Source organism: Pyxicephalus adspersus, chromosome 12 (genome assembly GCF_032062135.1).
Source record: "Pyxicephalus adspersus chromosome 12, UCB_Pads_2.0, whole genome shotgun sequence".
Classification (NCBI taxonomy): domain Eukaryota; kingdom Metazoa; phylum Chordata; class Amphibia; order Anura; family Pyxicephalidae; genus Pyxicephalus; species Pyxicephalus adspersus.
In genome coordinates this window covers 23,546,277-23,565,454 of record NC_092869.1, presented here as the reverse complement: position 1 = coordinate 23,565,454, position 19,178 = coordinate 23,546,277, and the positions used below count along the sequence as shown (strand labels likewise).

At 37.4% G+C, this 19,178-nt stretch overlaps 1 protein-coding gene across 5 annotated transcripts in view; it reads right to left on the bottom strand.

Annotated features, from left to right (window-relative positions):
- Nucleotides 1-19,178, bottom strand: part of ACTN1 (actinin alpha 1) — an 83,598-nt gene that overhangs the window by 40,672 nt on the left and 23,748 nt on the right. For all 5 annotated transcript variants that reach the window (XM_072427734.1, XM_072427730.1, XM_072427732.1 and 2 more), the window contains exons 2-4: nt 4,457-4,571; nt 2,881-3,000; nt 120-206 (exon numbers count right to left, since the gene is read on the bottom strand). In XM_072427734.1, coding sequence (XP_072283835.1) covers nt 120-206; nt 2,881-3,000; nt 4,457-4,571 — 322 coding nt within the window. The remainder of the gene's footprint in view (nt 1-119; nt 207-2,880; nt 3,001-4,456; nt 4,572-19,178) is intronic.

Here is a 19,178-nt window from a genome sequence, read left to right as displayed (position 1 = left end):
CTTTACTTGTCCCAATAATATATAATTTAATATTACAGAACCAATTACTACATCTTTTTAGCTTACCATATTGTATCACACAAATACACAATATGCTAGGAAAAAATAAATAAAATTACCTTCAACAGAAATGTCCTGAATAGCAAAGCGAAGGATAATAGTCCAGATCATTCCTAGGGTCATTTTGGCATTGCCATCCACAATTTCTGGAAATCAAACAGAGTACAAATACTTATTATTACATATATATATATATATTTAGTACCTAAAAAAACATTTAATTTTTTTTTTAATTTAGAAATGTTATTTTAACTTTTATTCATTTGCAGTCATACTTTAGATAAAAAAGTACAGCTTACAGTCTAAGATTTTATACTTCATCCATATAAAATATCTATATGCCTTACTTACTTCACTATACTAAAATAAATACTCCTCCTGCTATGAGTGTGAACATTATAGAAGGAGAAGGTGGATGCTAGGCAAAAGGGTGGTCACACACATACCTGCCACTTCAATGTCATACAGCTAAGAGTGCCATAGAGTTGACAAAAAAATGACAAGGGCTATTGACATCTAGCTCTGGAGTTCCCATCAGCAAGCATAATATGAACAATTTCCATTCATCATAATAATTTCAACAGACTGCAAAGAATGGCAAAAAATATGAATACCGGTAAATAGAGTAAACAAAGTTTACTAGCTTGTTTAAACAGTTGGTTGTAGAAAGGTGGAGTTATCATTAAAATCTGGCCTAATTTATCCTCAGATTAAATTATGAGTTTCAGGTCATAAATATTTGTTATATGGTACAGAGATAGTTGGCATGTGAACACTAACTCAGTTAATGATCATCACATCCCATTCAACCTCCTAATGGTTATAAGCTGGGTGCAAATAAACTATAATATTTATAACATGATATTAAAGTAATATTTGGTATTTAGATTTAGTATGCCAACTAGAAGATATTCATGGCCCATCCTAATGAAGACTCCTCTCACATGGCTTCAGCAGGTAGAGGAAATCAGTACTAAGCATTCTAACTCTCACTGGAGTGCATGATCTACCAATCAGCACCCTGTGGAGAATACGGCTGCATATCTTTAAAACCGAGAGAATCCAGCTACCCTTCTGCAGATTATTCAGAAAACTTCAAATTCTTGACTAACCAACTGTCCAAAGGTGGTCAAAAAAGGCAAAGCTTTTAAAAAAAGTTTTCCTTTGGTGTTCTTCTTTGTCTCCACTGACCCATGTATAAGTTTTTGATTAGTTTTTGATAGGGGGGGGGGCACTAGTCCCATCCCCCCTCCTGGTTATAAATATGTCTTCACATCTATCTAGGGCATAGAGGCCTTGATAATCCTACACACCGAGATTAATTTATTAAAACTCTCCAAGGCAGGAGAAGATACACTTTCATCAGTAAAACTGGGTGATCCAGCAGACCTGGAACGTATTTCCTAAAGTCATTTGCTATTTGTTAGCAAATGATTTCAATCCTGGTCCAGATCCATTCCAGATTTTTTGGATCACCCAGCTTCACTAATAAAAGTGTATACTCTACAGCCTTGAAGAGCTTTAATTAATCAGGCCCAATATCTTCAATCTCCAGCATACACTAAATACTTTTATTTAACACTTTTGTGGAATGTTTTGTGGCTCCTTCAGCCACAATGACCTCTAGAAGAGCCGCAATGAACAAATATTCCATGTTTAAGTGTTTACATAGGAAAACATATGGTATTTCTACACAGGATATATATTTTTCAGCTATCTTCATTTTCACATATCCCGCACAATTGAGATTGTCAGTTTGCAAATTTACGAATGTTTGCTATTTACTGGCACATTTACCATTGCTGGCACAATTTAAAATTGGGTATTATATCTGATTTATAAGAGTTCATGGATATTAACATGATCCATGTTGTGCATTTCAAAACGTCCCGATTGCCACTTTTGCTGCAATTACTACATCTTAAGATAGTTGTACATGGCTGCAATGTAAATTAATGGGCCACATATGGTGCCCTCCAAATATGGGGAACAGTTACTGTACAGTCAAGTAGGACATTCCAATAGCCTGATTATTCAGCAACAACCAGTCAGTTTACTGTATATGGCCAGCTTAAGATATCACAGAACTTTAGAAAATGATTGAATTTACATGTAAAAATTTACAATGAACTTGTAATAAAAGTGAAACGGACTGATAAGACAGGGACACTGAACCAGGAAAGTAATGCAAAGTTTGTCATGCTACATGCCTGATATGTATTACACTTTGAACTCCTACAGGGCAATTAATTTATCAGCAGAGAGTCCAACAGCTTTCAGGTTCATGAATGTGGTGAGTTTCTATTATTGTGGGGTCTGGTACCCACAAACTTGTGTCCATCTAGTGCAGCCATTCTCAGCCAGGGTTCCCCCAGAGGTCACTAGGGGTTCCTCGAACTGTGGCTGATGACCTCCCATTTGATTCCTGCATAGTTCTATAAAGGGTTTATTATAGACACCGCTATAAGGGGATATTCTTTCTACTGGCCACCAATTTAGGAGTCTTTTTAATCACTGACCCTTGGTTTTAAAAGGGGTTCCCTGAGACCTGAAAATTACTTTTCCCAGCAATAAAAAAAGTTTAGAAAGGCTTGATTCTGTTTTATTGGCTCATATAGTTTCACAGTCATTTGGCGATGGCCAGCTATATGAATCTTGAGAGATACGCATTCTTTTGTGTGGGTTTAGAAATGCTAATAGAATGATTTACCTATTAGTTTTACACCATGACTAGAAAACAATCCCCACACCAACCAGATGTGTTTCTGTATCACCCATCTGACAATATTTAGGTAATTCATGTTTCACAGGTCTTCTCACCTTCTGCACCAATAGAAACCAGTTTAACCCCTTTACTGGCAATAAAATCAAGAGCTTTGTTGACATTGGAGATTTTGTGCACTCGCATTTTACCACGTTCAGGTTTGGGCAAGCGTTCGCCTGTTGGGAAGAAAAAAAAATGTTTTAGGTTTGTAGTTACAAATGCATTAGGTACAAATAATAAACGTCTAATTCAAGTATCTCTTGTAAAAATAAATAAATATCAGAGGTGATGGCAAGCATGGGAAGGTACTGTGAGTGAATATTACTAACTAAGGGGTCTGATAACATTTATTTAAGTTTGAGGTGCATTTTACTGTTCTCTAATTTCTTTAGAAATGTATTCAAAATTGTTATATATGAGGCAATTCTTGCAACAGGTCAAGTCTTTCAAAATCTTCAGGTGGCATAAGGCCATTGTTTTGTGATGTCTATTTTTTCTGGTATAACTGTAGATAAATTAATCCAAAGGCAGGAAAAAATATATACTTAGCTAAAATTAAAATCTTTCCTATTACTGAATTACACTTTCATACAAAGTACATCACTCTGACTTCCACTGTCTGGTCAAAAAAACAAAAATCAGAAACTATAATAATTTGTTGGATTGCCTTTAGCTTTTATTATGGCACACATTCACCATACACCAGGCTTACACAATGCCACTTTTATTTCCATCCATAGTTTAATTCATTTTTCGTCAAAATCTTGTATTGATGATCGGAGAGTTGGATTGCTGCATCCCAAGGATTGTCAATTGGGTTAAAGGTCTATTGGTGGCCAACCCTTGTGTTTAAATGATGCCTCATGTTCCCTGAACCATTTTTCACAATCCTGGATATGCCCATACCATCAGGGAAGTAAAAATCCACTGATGCGAATACCTGGTCATTAGGTATAGTCAGATAAATGAAAGATCTCTTTTTGTGGGCACATAGCATTACTGAACCTAGAATAATTACCGAATAAAGCACCCCAGTTTGTACCACTGCCCCCAACGGCTTGGGATTGTTTTGGCCTTGAAATGTATAAAGCTAGCAAAAAATAAACTTCAGCACAATGTCAACTGCAAATACCTTCTTTATTACACACAAGAAAAGTAAGCACTCTGTCCAGTACTGCCCATAAGGAATCTGATAGTACTCCAGAGATAAGACAAGGTACTATATGTTCTATGAATTGCATGTTGACACTATTTAATTTATTTGGTAATATTCAGAATTCTGTATGGTGTGCTGATCACCCAAAAATGGTAATATATTGCTCCCATTTCTTCTAGTTATACATAAGTTATACTTTGGTGGGCCCATGGCTCATATTGCAAAATGAAAGCTGGTCTACACTAAAAACTGTCATTAATGACCTTCTAAATAATAATGCTTGCCAAGTTGGTATCTTATCCTCTGCATTTATACTGTTTACTACTGTAACCAAAATATTAGCTTTACATCAAGGTCATAGAATGAGTTCTGCAATGGCAGTTTTCACAATCACATTGCATGAGTCTACTTTAAATGTTTATATTCTATGCTCCAACATCAAAGAGCATCAGTGTTCTATTCTGTGGTTTACACACCTGAAATGACTTCAAGTAGTAACATGAGTTTAAGGCCATCTCTGAAATCCTCATCTATGTTCTCAATCTGTGTCCCAGCTTTCCGGAGATGAGAGTTACACCAAGCTGTGAAGGTCTGTGAAAAACAAGATGAACTGGTCAATGGCAGGAAAACAACTGTAAAAACATATTTCAATACACCGTACTGTACAACAACAAACATTTCTAATATATAATAAAAAAATCATGTAAAACCACAAATAAACTGTTTAGTGGTGGAGTGATGCACAGCTGTTGCTTTACTGATTTTTGTGTACTGAGCCATTAAGTTCTACACAACTGTTCTGCCCAAAGTATCAGGATGGGGGGGTTAGTGTACCTCTCACACATGGGCTGTTACCCCTTTTCTAATTTGTGTGTATAAGGCCTTGTAACAGACTTTGCTTGGAGCTGATTTATGGTTTCTTTATGATCTAACATACATATACATGTGGAATAATTAAACATATTTGTGTGCTTCCTCTGTCGCAGGAAAGAAACCTGCTCAATGAATAGGCGTTCATATGATCAGCCAGCTGCAGCCCACCCAGTTTCAGTAAATAGGGGAAAAAGTTGTTAACAAATTAAACGGATATACTTAAACCACTCAGCTATGACAAACGATAGATTAGATTTATTTATACCAGAGTTCTTCTTTAAGCTGAAATGAGTTCAACTAATTCTGACATTGTTGGATCCCTGCATTACAACAAGCCAATCAATTATCACATTTATCCCTATTTGCTGCCATCGTTTATTTCCTTATTACCTAAACATTTATCACTACAATTCCTCTGCTTCGTATCATTAATCATCATCAGTTTGCTTGTATTCTTTGTCATTATGGCATCCAGTTGCCAGGTTATTGATCAAAACATTCATCTTCTTTGCTGTGTTCAAATCTTGGTCTGGATTCCATCTATCTTTTTACTGGACAATGTTTATGCTTCATGGCATTTTCTAGATTGAGCTGTAAATGTTCTGCTCTGTGTCATTCTGCATTTTGCAGAAGAGGCCTTTTTTGGTGCTGACGGAGTCAAAAAACAACATGTTTGCACAGCGTTAGGGCCAAACTGTCATTTTTATTTTCTCCTGGTAAAAATGCTGCAACCACAGAATCTGGAGGGAGGCATTAGGGAGTCTGACATTTATATGATGAAGTGGTGCACTAAATATAGAAGTGAGAGGAAAAAAACAAATGTGGCAAAATAGCGGGTGTCTTCTCCAGCATTCAGGTAATAATGAAATTGGTTTATTCTGTAAGGCAGTAAAATGCAGTTTAACCTGTTTGATTCAATTTGTCAGATCATTTAAAGATTATTTTGGCCATATCCAAGCAGCAGGTAATCAATGTGAACATTATAAATAATACTAGAGTTTAAATCTGAACATTATAACTAATACTAGAGTTCATGTGCTGTTGATTTTTTCATTGTCACTAAGGTAGGGAGCAGAAGAAAATCTGCTCAACAGGAAAGGAAATATGGCAAAGGTCCTTACTGTTCCAGCACCAGCCAAAAAAAAAAAAAAACGTTTGTTTGGAGTTGTACTTTAGGGGAATAAAAAGCATCAATATTGGAAACTTGTGACAAAAAATAAGGTCACTCTATACCCTCCTATTGTATGCTGCTTCCCCACCTCCAAGATTGTTAGATCCGCCTGTGTCACTGTCTGTCATTTGCAACTCCTATTTAATGTACAGCGCTGCATAATATGTTGGCACTAAATAAATACTGTTTATTACTATTATTATTATTATTATTATTATTAATAAAAATAATAACAGTAATTATAATTAATGTAGACATCCAAAAGCCCTGAGACGGCTCCAGGGTGCCGCCATCTTGAACGTGCATGGAGCATTTCTGAAGTTCAAAAGGCAGGAAACCTTACAAAAAGCACATCCAATAATTGATTTTTCTGTGGTTTCATACTAACATCACAAATTGTACCATGCAGATGAGAACCAGCCCCAGGAAAGATTGGGGGTTTAACTGACATGCAGCATAATGCATGAGTTGTTCCACATGTAAAAACTGAACAAGCCTAAACAAATCATTTGACTTTGGCTACGTACACACGTCAGATGATTCTCGTCCGATCGGCTCAGGGCTGATATCTGATGAGAATCTGGCGTGTGTACAGCGCTCATCACCCGTACGACCATCCTGGAGGATCCATGGATGACGAATGAGGAACGATCGTAATGAAAGTGAAGGGGGGAGCACGCAGCAGGGTGCCACTCCATTGTTCCCCCCCTCCCCTCTCCATAGAGCAGAACGGTGCTGTATGTACAGCGCTTGTTCATGCATCGTGCAGTCTTTTGTCGCTGGAAAGGGTCTTTTGGCATGGTGCTTACCTAGTAAGATGCTTTTTTATTTTTTATCAATAATTCAAATTTAAATACATAGCTGCATCCACAATTATTTTTCTCTTAATGTATATTTCAAGTCCTAATAGCACATAGGACCTGATTAATTAAAGTTCTTCAAGACTGGAGAAGATAGACTATCATGGGTGATCCAGCAAACCTTGAAGTGCTATAATAAATCAGGCCTATTGTATTTACTATTATGTAGGATAATGTTCAAACTCAAAAGTATTAGTACAATGCCAAAATTGTAGTTTTCAGCCCATGCATGTTTTGTTTTTACTGATAGACTGTGTTACACAAACACGTCAGCTTGTAAGGTAAAAATCTGTTATTATAGCACAGACTGGAAAGAACCATTTATAACACCTATAGAAAAGCCAGAACAATGGCGTTTCTGTGCCCAGGATTATGAGGTAATAAACAAGACATGAGGCCAAGCACTTTACAACAGTCACAGTCAGTGGTTTCTAACAGTCATAGCTCACCCAACTTCCTGCGTTTGTGAAACACAAGTACTCTTTTGAATGAAGTCGACTGTAGTTTCCTGTTTTAGAGACACGAGGTTAGCTTTGACTATCTGAGCAGCTAAAGGCCGAGTATAAAAATGCCAAAGATAATACAAGGCAACATTTTGTAAAAGCTGCATCATAACATAACCACAGGTTACGACAGTAAATAGAATCAGTAGGAAATAGTTATGTTATAAATGCAGCTTTATGTCAAAACACGATTTTTACTGACGCAAATGGAAGTTCATGGATTAATGGCCAAGATGACAGTAGGTGACAATGCAGCATAATTTAGTAGTTTATTGGAATATTTAGCACGCAGCAGAATGAAGTGGTCTTGTGCCTCTTTATTAGGTGTCACTGAGATCTTCCCATGTTCTTTTTATATATACAGTTAGTCGCCGAGTTAAGGACATCCGACATACAGCTAACTCCTGGATAGGGACGGGGGTTCCCTGCTCACTCCTGCAGATCTTAAGAGCTGAGCTGATCTGTAACATCTTGTAACTCTTTAATGACCAAGACAAACTCTGCGGCTGTTTCTTCTTGCACAGCTTGCTCCAGAAGATAATGAATTTGTTTTTACTTTGTTTATGATTAACTCACAGTGAGGATTTTATACAGTAACTGACACCACGCTGCCTAATAATAATTTGAGACAAACATCTGTCCTAATTGCATTTATTAAAATAATGTACCTGTTCTGACTTACATACAAATTCAACTTAAGAACAAACCTACAGTCTCTTTTTGTATGTAACTTGGGGACTACCTGGTAGCCCGTATAGTTTGCACAGATATATACTTTAAGTAGATGATTTGCACTGTACAAGAGACACGTTGACTGCGGACTTTGATGCTATAGAAGTTCAATGTTTAAAAGTGTTGTAATATAAGAATACTGGAGGAACAGGGTTTGTTTCCAGAACTGAACGAGTCAATCAATGAGTGATCTGCTCATGATCAAACCAGCTGCCAACCGCTGCTGAAACTAGGAAAGGAAAACCATTGCTCGCTGATTATATTGAAAACTTAAAGAGGTCTGTAAGTAAATAATAATGACTTATGTTTCATGCACATGTTAACTGTAGGTTGCCACCACACTGGCTAAATTTTCACTTGTACTTCAAATGTAAATATTTTATATTTCCCTTATTACAAGCTCCAGCCTCAAGGATCCAGCAATATACATAAAGCACTGAATATCGGATTTGAGATCATTAAGGTACTGCTAAATTTTTTAAAGACATAAATCCCTAAATAAATCAGAATGTCAGGCTAAAGCACGTCTATAAATATATACTTTAATAAATATAATACTATATATTATATTTATATTATTGTTAAATAATATACTATATTAAAAAATAATATGTTAAAAGATCTAAAAGGTATTGGTAAAATAACAGCATCACATAAAATGGTTAATCACAAAATGTTATTCCTGTAGATCATTACCCAATATTAAGCACATGCAAACAGATTTCATCTGGTGCCCACATTCTGCTTTCGGTAACAGCCCTGCAGGCATAGGAATTATGTCATGGAAACAGATTCTGCATATACAAAAATAGAACTGGTACCTAAATAGCATACAGGTGCTGCGAGCCCCAACCTTCTGTGATTGCTATCTCCTGCTCTCATCACAGTGCAAACAATTCAGAGGCCTTTCAACAACGGCTAGATATTCATTATATATTATGGAAATATGGGAACACTACTGAGTGATGTACTCATTTATAAGGAGGTGCATGAAGAATCATGGATGACATCATAATTGTTAAAATGACACAGGTATTACCATCAATTACATTTGCAGATGCCATTTTTGGTCTATGTAATGTGGTTTTTAAAATGTAAGGGTTTTATTTATTCAGTTGTACAACTATGGCAATAATATTATTTGTTGTTGGCACTTGGATATTAACATTTTAATACTTTTTTGTGTGACAGCTGTAGGATTTTTACTTAAACAGCAAAATATTTATTTTAACATTTAAATAGGCCAATCAAAAGATTTGCTTGGGCTAAGTTCAGACTAGTAGTATTTTACCATGGCAGGTACCACCCCATTGCACCTATGGTCAAAATCTAAGCGCTGTCACTGGCTGTCACTGATAGGCTTAGGCATTTGCAAATGTCGGGTTTCTTTTCATTTTTTTTTATTTTTTATTTAATGCTGGTAAAAACCATTTGCAAGTGGCTCAGTTTACTTCTAAAGAAGCTGTGGGGGCAGAAAACAGCCCCGGGATGTTGCATGCAGATCTATTCCACCATCCAATGGTAACCTTTTTTGAAAGCTATTATGATCAACAAAACCACTATACACACACAATAATATGATTGCACAAAGAAATAAAGGCTGACGCCTACTATACTTATTTTCATTAAATCTGTTTACGAGTTGCCAGGCAACTGTGGATTATAAAAGTATCGGGGAGAGGTCTATACTATATTAGTTAGTGCAGTTTTATGATTTACAATAAAGCACAGTTAGAAATGTTTACACTTGGTAATGCTGCTGTACAAATGTACATTTAATCTAATAATTAGGAAACTTATCCTTCTCCTCAGACAAAACATGGGTTCCATATTTCCAAAGATCCTTCCCTTATCTCCCATTGGAAAATTCTATGAATTCTTTGTTGGGTTTGTATAAGAAGGGAGATTACCATGTGGTCACCATACTTGGCTTATGTCATGTAAAGCCTTGATATTTTACATTTTTTTGGGCACCAGTGAATCATATAACACGTGCTGGCTTATTTCTGCCCAATTGTGAAGATTCTTGGTGGTGCCTTGTGCTCCCACTACCTTTCACAACACCATACCAAAGATGTTGACCTCTCACATCTTTCTTTCTTTTTTTTTTGTATACTGTCATGGAAAATTACCTTTCATGACGTTTCAAGTTTATGACATTTTAAATAAGTATTTCCATTCTCATTAGCCGACCATTCAGCACATACTCAGGGTTAGTGTGGGTGTGGTCTGCGTGGATCCCACACAGCTTACGCCCACTATAATGACGTAGGGCTTTCCCTGTGCACACATGGGGGGGGGACTCCCGTCCTGCCGATTATGCCCGCCGAGTAGCAGGCCAAAAATAGCTGTTGATTAACTCTAACGAAATATAAAATAGCTTTTGTTCGTACACATGTATTTTATACTGTGGTCAACAGTGCTGGTGGGCCGCATATTATTGATTTTTTGACAGGCTTAATTGTGTCTAGCATTAATAAGAATTAATTTCTAGTTCATTTAAAAGCCAGCTATTAGTTTCTGAAATTCAAACATACGTCTGTGGATTGTCTGTATATAGAACTAACCCAAAAAAGTCATTTCCTGCTCATGTAATTGACTCAGCACTGTTCTCAAAAGTCTTGAGACTGATAATGGCACTATACCAGGAAGACCATCTCAATCATTACACAGGACAAAAAAAAAGGAGTTAAGAAAGGCAGAAGTAGGTGGAAAAGTGTCAATACAAATAAATTAGATGGGAGGGTTTTTTATTTTTGAGTGGCAATGAAAGAACACTTCGAACTACTACTGGCAGTAATGAAAAACTTTGAGCAGTAAACTACAAGGAAAGTATACAATACTGTGATGGTCTGAAAGCTTCTTTGTAACGTTTTTTCCTGCTTTTGATTGGCTGTTAGGGCAATATTCAACCCACTGGCACTATATATCACATTAATGCAAATAAAGGGGCACCGTCTCTCCCTTTGACACCAGTGATTATATGCCATAACCTAACCATATGTTCCACACACTGAATAGAGTGAGAAACTACTGTCCATCATAATTATATATAAACTCATCTGTACATGTTTACAATTCTAGAACTACTAAGTGATTTCTAAATTGCCTATAGCCTAAACACAGAGCATAAACACTGGACAAAATGTCTTCCAGAAATAGAAAATAGTTATGAAATAACTTCTAAATTACATTTTCTAAGAAAATCTTTCAAAAAAGCAGTCAAATCTATCCACACTACACTCAAACGTTCACTAAAATGTAGTATCAGCGCAGTCCAGGGTCAGCAGTTCTTTGTTTAAAACAAAGTGAATTTAATACAAACACTATTTAACTATGATGAAAAGACTAAAATTACTTAATGCAAATAATATGTAGTAGTAAAAATAGAAAAAAAGTGTAATATTGAGATCAGATGATACAAGAGAAGTAATGTTGGCCATACAAGGCAAGATCTTACATCAGAGGCAACAGATCAAGTAAAGTACTTCCACAGAGTCAGCGGTAGGTGTAAGTGGGGAAATATTTTTGGTCAGGGTGGAGCAGACTTAGAAACTTTGTCAGGTATTATTGATTTAGAAAGCCAAAATATGTTGGTGGCAGGAACAGATTAAATCTTAGATTTATTTAACAAATAGCCTAACAGTAACAACAGTTATGGTCAAGGCACCTTCTAAGGCAAGTGTAAACCGAAACAGGTTGGAACTTTGATGTCATTTTTTGTGATGTATATATGTTTGGAGAGCCAGAGATATTAAAAGAAGAAGACTAAAAGAGGAATAAAGGCCGTTTTTAAGTAGGAGAATACATCACATTTCAGGTGTCACCAAAAAATGACATTTTCTTCAGGCGTAAAGTCTAAATTTTCGTAAGAAAGATTGGGTAAATTTCCAAAAAATAGCAAGACCAGAGAATCCCAGAGAATAGCAAAAATGTAGGGAAAGCAAAGGTGCCCATGTGGAAAAAGAAAAGTTTCAAATTTGTATCTTTTTTATAAAATTGTATTTATTGGTCAAAGATTAATACACATCATCAACACATTTTGTGGTGCTAAAGCCAACAAGGAATAGATCATCAGGGTCAGGGAATAGAGTGCGACAACCTACAGGATCTGCGTGGAGAACAAAATAATCTAGTGTGATCTCTCAGGCTGCTTGATTTTCCACAGGGGCTCAAGCAATCTCCACTATGTATCAACATCCAAAATACCCTTATTTACAAAAACTCTCAACCTGTATACAAACAATGACACGAAGTATATATATCTTTTGGAACCTCTTTTCTTCTGTTCTCAGTACTCTGGTCTCATTCTTTCAGTGCATCTGCTCTGGTTTACCTTGGGGATTAGACGACAAATTTGTGCCATGATGGAGGGTGAACTGATGTTTATGAATGAGCCTCCATACCACAGCACATGATAGTATACAGTACAACACTATAGCAGTTGGATAGATGTGAAACTTATTGGGACACAGCCTTCATTAAGGTCCATGAACAGAAACATCTCTATTAGACTTGATCTGCTGTTTTACTGTAGATATTGCTATAAACTTAAATTGTAGTTTGCATTGGAAATCAGAGGGTCAAATGTTTTCCTACTTCATCGGAAGTGGAAAAAACTGTAAAAAGACTTTAATTTGCTATGAAATTGTGCAATCCCCCAACGTGTCTAGGTCTGCTTGTTGGCTTGACATATCTTGCATGGTTTCTATTACACTACATAGTTTTTTGTCATCTGCAAACATTAAAATTACACTTTGAATCCCACACTCTGCATCACTTAGAAGCAAATTAAACAATACTAGTCCCAAAACAAACTATGGAACATAAAATTAATGGCCTGGACACATTCTTTACAAGTTTCTTTCCAAGTAGATTTTACACAAATCAGTAAAACTGATTTTTTACATAATGCATCAGTATGGCACAGTGTCAAACAGGTCAGCAAAATCAAATATATAAGCATATACTATTACCTTTCTGACCTCCAAGTTTATGCTTACTTTCCATTTTAAAGACATATAAAGACCAAATTTGGGCTGTGGCGTGGCACCTAAAGTAGGACCCTTCTTTTGTGCACTTGTATCAGAATAATACATGACCACAGGAGAATAAAGGGGAATTAGGATTTTTTATGGCAGTGGTTAGTAGCACCCAGGGCATGCACCTTTGGGTGGCAACTGTCCACTATTATTTTATTTTTAAATCCCTTTTTTTTCCCAGTGGCACAGCCTGTTCATTGCCCCTAAAATTAGAGAAGAATATGGCATTTCAGAGCCATGGGATATCCTAGGCTCCCTATCGGCTCAAGAAGTCACATGACAAGTCTATGGAGACTCCTTTCACTCTGTAGGGCACTACTGCCACTGAGGTTTATTGCGTGAATTTTAGGGTGAGAGAGAGGAATGTGTGCTTTGGGTGATTTTAGCATAGGGACATTTGTTGGACAGGGACAGATGTTTCTACTAGAATGGGGATGTTTTTGCTTGTGGGTATAGAAGGTATGCATTGATTACTCCCTACCCCTGTGCTTTGCAGTTCTAACTACTGACTCCCCAAACTCTGTGTTACCTACTCTTGATTCCTACAATATTTGAACCTGACCCCTGCACTCTATTACAGATTACCTAATTCTGACTCCTGTGTTACTTTCTGACTTCTACCCCTGGCCAATGTCCTAGTGTTTCCTGCTCTCTATTCTACATATTACTGACCCCTGAACTCTGTATTTAATATGCGTGCCAAAAATCAAACGTAATATAAAGGTTTCAGCTTTTAAAAATAATATTTAGTGCTGAAGTGCTAGTCAAACTTGCTGGGTACAATTTTTAAATGTTTGGCAGGTAAGCATGATCACATATATGTTTAATTTACGCATCCTGCCAGGCTAAAGTCTTCAGAAATCTGCCTGACCTGTTTATGCACATTGCTGCTTTCATTCACTGACAGCCTGTTAGACCTTATGGCCAGTAAGAGACACTGGATAAGTGACAAGCAGTAAAAATGTTTTGGCCAAATAATTACACAAACCAAACTCAAAATACTGTCAGCATAACATATCAGAAACAATGCTAATAAATTCCCTAAGATGAGACCTTCTAATGACAATATAGTCTAAAGATTAGCGATAAGAAAGAACTGTGGGCTGGACCATCTTTTAAAACTCAAGAGAGAAAGCTAAATAAAGCTAAATACTACTCCCCAAACCTTGCCAAATTACTGTCTGTCCCAGAGGAACCCCCTGTAGTCCCTGCTGTGTACGTGTGCCAGCCTCCAGGGTTCTATGGCATATAGAAGAACCTTCCCTTTATTCATAGAGATACCTACAGACTGCACACTATACATGTTTGTAAACCTTTACTGTTTTTAAACCGATAAAACCACCAAAACCATATGTAAAATATCAATACAATTATATACACAGTATGTAAAAAAAGGATCAAACAAAGGGCTTTCTATACCAAATACGGCCAAACTTTTGGGGCGGGGAATGGGCAAATATAAAACAGATTTCCTTCAGTGGATACATCTAAAGCATGGCAATGTGCAAAAATATGTATTTTTTTAAGTTTTGGGATTTAGATCTATTTTAGGCCATAAGGACTTAAGAGAAAACTCACTGGATTTGTTGCAGACTATAATGACTTGATAAACCAAACTGCAAGGAGGAAGACAGAATCCTGATACAGAGAAGGAAACGATTTTACCTTTTCACCTTGTACCCTTTGTACCATTTCCAGAGACTTATTTTAGATACAAAGGTTGATGTCATCTGTCACAATCTAATTAATGGCTTAACCACTTGTGTACAAGGATAAAATATTTGAAACTTCATGGGGTCTACTGGGTGGCTGAAGAGCACACACATAGTTCCCATGGTATCTTATCCTAAGTGTAGAGATAGGAAGCTTTCTGAATGGCACTTTATTTATCTCACCAGTTCCCACCACAAATCATAAGAGGGCTCTTAGGCTCTTAGGAAACGAACGACCATTCCGGGAGATCTGATTGGTGACGATAGTTCGCAATCTATCGTGTGTACGGTCGTTCAGTGATCGTGAATGGTTCTGCAATACATTTTCTCTGGTACGCGTCACTTCCTGCATTGTTCAAACGATCGTATCTAGTGTGTGTACATTATTGGTGGATTATATTTGAACAATCGTATCGTTACAGTATGTACAGAAACATGCACTTTACGATTGTTCAAAATAATCATGCATATTTATCGGTCGTCAATTGTTCGTTTTGCAACGACAATTATTGCACGTTTGTACGTAGCCTTAAGGTTGCATATGTAAATCCTTATTATTTGTTGCAATAACTTTGGCAGATATCTGTGTGGGCACATTTTGCCATGGGTGACCACTTGTGTGCAGACAATGTGGGAAGGGAGTGCTGAAGTAACTCTGTTACTGGCTATACAGGGGTAGAATACAGGAATAAAACAGAAGTTTAGTAATATATCCTATAGCTTTTTATCCCAATGAGTTTCAGACAACGGTCTATTTACCTTATACACATAAGATCTTTGATGCAAATAAAGATCTGAGATCTAAAAGATGTTTTTTTCAGTTTTTACCACCTTTTATTTTCACCTAAAGAGCCATTTTGCATTAAGGTGACAACAGGGTTTACATACACATTTTATTACCCCCTTTTACCCCAAGACGTCTTATACTATCTACCTTTGGTTTCTACCAGATCCATACATGCAGCCCACTGAGAGCATTTCCCACTGTGACAAACTTTCCTGGCTAAAACCATACATCTTCTGTATATGTGTGGGAAAATCTCAAAAATGTATTTCTATGGATAGTCCACTCACTGCACAATAGACAATCTTTCCAAAGGAATGAATAGAATTTGTGCTAAAAACAGAGGGGCCTGGGAGTCTTTGCAGGGTTAGCTGTGTAACACCCAAAAAAGGATCTGGCAAAAGTAAGAGAAGCTGAGTTTATATTTTTTTTTTTTTTGGAGGGGAGGGGGTGAGCTTTAAGGGAGCCAAACTTGAAATTTAATAAAAAAATTGAGGAAGTTTACTACTTCATCCATAACTAACAAAAACAAACACCTCTACACACACTTTAGGGTTGAAAAGACTTGATTTCTTTCCATCTATGCAGGCTGTGTGTTGTTCATCCTCTCACATCACAAGTTTGTCTGACACAAAATATTACACTATGCAGTCTCTAAGGGACTGAAACAAACACAATGCCCCTGGTAGTCAGGGACCATGTGATCATTGCCTAGGCTTTGTGTCACATGATGGGTGTACAGGAATAATGTCTAAGTATTGCATGTATTGAAAATGATGATGTGAGGTGGTAACACGGGCGGGCCAGATGTAGTTCATTTTCAGAATTCTTGGGGGGGGGGCCAAAAAAAAGGACCTTAAGAGCCAGATTTGACCCACAGGCCAGAGTTTGACACCCCCTGGTTTACATCTAGCATGTTTCCTATGGGTCATCCCATAGGTTCCTATAGGCCAGTGAGGTCAGTAAGCCTCTTTATCCCTCCTCCAACGACTCCAGTATCTTCTAGTTCAGGTCCACCCTACTGGGGCATTTAAAGTCGTCTTTCCCTACAATGACCATATTGCTAAGGATTACTTCTATGGAAATCAACAGAAAAAAATGGTGGCCATCAATGAGCTAATCCTGATACAGATATGATGGTGAACTCAAAAGTTTATGATAGGATCTGGTCATGAAGGGCTAGCATGTATTTCCTGTATAAAATCATAGGATTCACCTGAAGTCATTAAAGATTACATTTTATTCACCCACGGAGTTTAGTTCTTGTTGTGATGCAACTTCTATACCTACAAATGTTTTGACTTAAACCACATAACATATCAATTTTAGAGAGAGATAAATGGAAAAATAATTAAGTCATTACCAGGATACATTTCCTTCTAAATACACATATACACCAACTTTCCTTGGCTTTCAAACCTCTGTATCCTGTTTCTCGATTTATTTCAATCACATACAGTGACTTGTAAAACATTTATTCCGAATGGCCTAAGTCCTTCCTTCTTGATACGCAATATACATAACACATTTTGCAGCTGGAGCAAGTGGGATTTTTCTTTTTTTATGTATAAGAGACAGCGAGCAATATATAAGGGGAAAGCTCCATCTGTTCTTGTACATTCTTTGCAGAACATATACCAAACATCTCTAGAGCTTGTAATGTAAAATGCAGACCGGCTATAAAGAAGCAGATTTCTGCCTTTCTGGGTTCCCAGGAAACAGTGCAAAAATACAAACACAAGCTATTGAATATCAATTCTACTATTCAGGTCTCAAATGGTCAAATAAAATAATATAAAGAAAAAATGCTGTATAAAATGGACTCTGCCAGGTACAATATTTTAGTTTTTATCTTGTATGCATAGCCATTCTATATTATAGGTAAGCAGATGCTCATTTCCCATGAAGCAATGACATTTTTTCCTGCCATGATCCTACAAAGCTGTTCAGTCAACAAGTATAATGTTGTGAAATGGGTGGGCAATGGCATAACCTATGTTGTGGTGTTAAAATGTTGTCAGTTTTGTTCTCTGAATGTAAAGAAAGTTAGGCAACTTGTAATTGTGGTTTATTTTGAAACCCTAACAGCTTATTATTGCATACTCACCCCCCTCCTATTGTGTGTTACTTGCCACACCTCCTAGATTGTAAGCTCTTCTGGGCAGGGTCCTCTCTTCCTCCTGTGTCACTGTCTTGTCATTTGCACCCCTAAATAATGTACAGCCCTGTGTAAAATGTTGGCGCTATATAAATCATAATAATAATAATACTTGTTAACAGTGATGCATACATTTCCATATGCTTTTTTGGTCCGAACTGGCTTTAATGGGACTCTCACTTTTACAGTCAGTGCAGAATGCTGCAACAATACTCCTTGCCCGATATTAGTTCTTTACTCACTGCTTCTTGCCTGCTGCCATTTCTGCGCTTTACCTGCTGCCAATTGTGTCCATACTTACTTGCCACTACTATGCCAGTCTTCCAAAGATGTCGCAACTAAATACTTTCCAATACTTCAACATGATACAATGAAATATTAGTCTCAGGCAGACATTAACCTCCCAAATATGTATTGTTCTATTTACCTTTTACCGCTTTCAACAGCAGCAAACACGTGGAGGTGATACATAAAAAGGCCGAGGCGTGGACTATGTGCACCGTCCTCCTAAGCACATGATCTATGCAATATTAGCTGTTCTGGGGTAAAAACTAGGCTACACTTGTTCAGAAATTGCAAATCACAGAAAGGTTCCTATTTAAACCAGAGAGTGTCTCTTTAATTTATAATAAAGCACAAATGACAATTTACATCATTGTTTATCAGTGATATGGTAGAGATTTTCTATATGCTACCTACCCATGCCCAAAATGAATCCTTAAATAATACACAATAACCTGTTACTATAGAAACAAAGGCAGCCTCCATATTATTCACTGCAGGCAGAGAAAAGTCTCTTCTCTGCATATTTGTATGCACACATGGCCTGCCTGGCAATTATTACTGAGAGCCTGTGAGTGGGAACAAGCAGATACTGAATGGTCACTTTGAAATACATTCATATTTGTTGCATTTGTTGAGATCAGACGTCATATGAATAATAATGATAGTAGGAAACACACGTGCCAACGGAACAATTAACTAAATAAACTGATAAACCACAGAGCAAATGAAACACACATGGAAAGACAAGGGGTGGAGGTAGCATGGAGATTTACACAGAGCAGAGGATTGCACAAAGCTTTACAAAGTGTGGGGAGCAGCACGGAGCTCTACACATAGCGGGGGCAGCGCGGAGCTCTACACATAGCACGTGGAGCTCTACACATAGCGGGGGCAGCGCGGAGCTCTACACATAGCGGGAGGCAGCGCGGAGCTCTACACATAGCGGGGGGCAGCGCGGAGCTCTACACATAGCGGGGGGCAGCGCGGAGCTCTACACATAGCGGGGGGCAGCGCGGAGCTCCACACATAGCGGGGGACAGCGCGGAGCTCTACACATAGCGGGGGCAGCGCGGAGCTC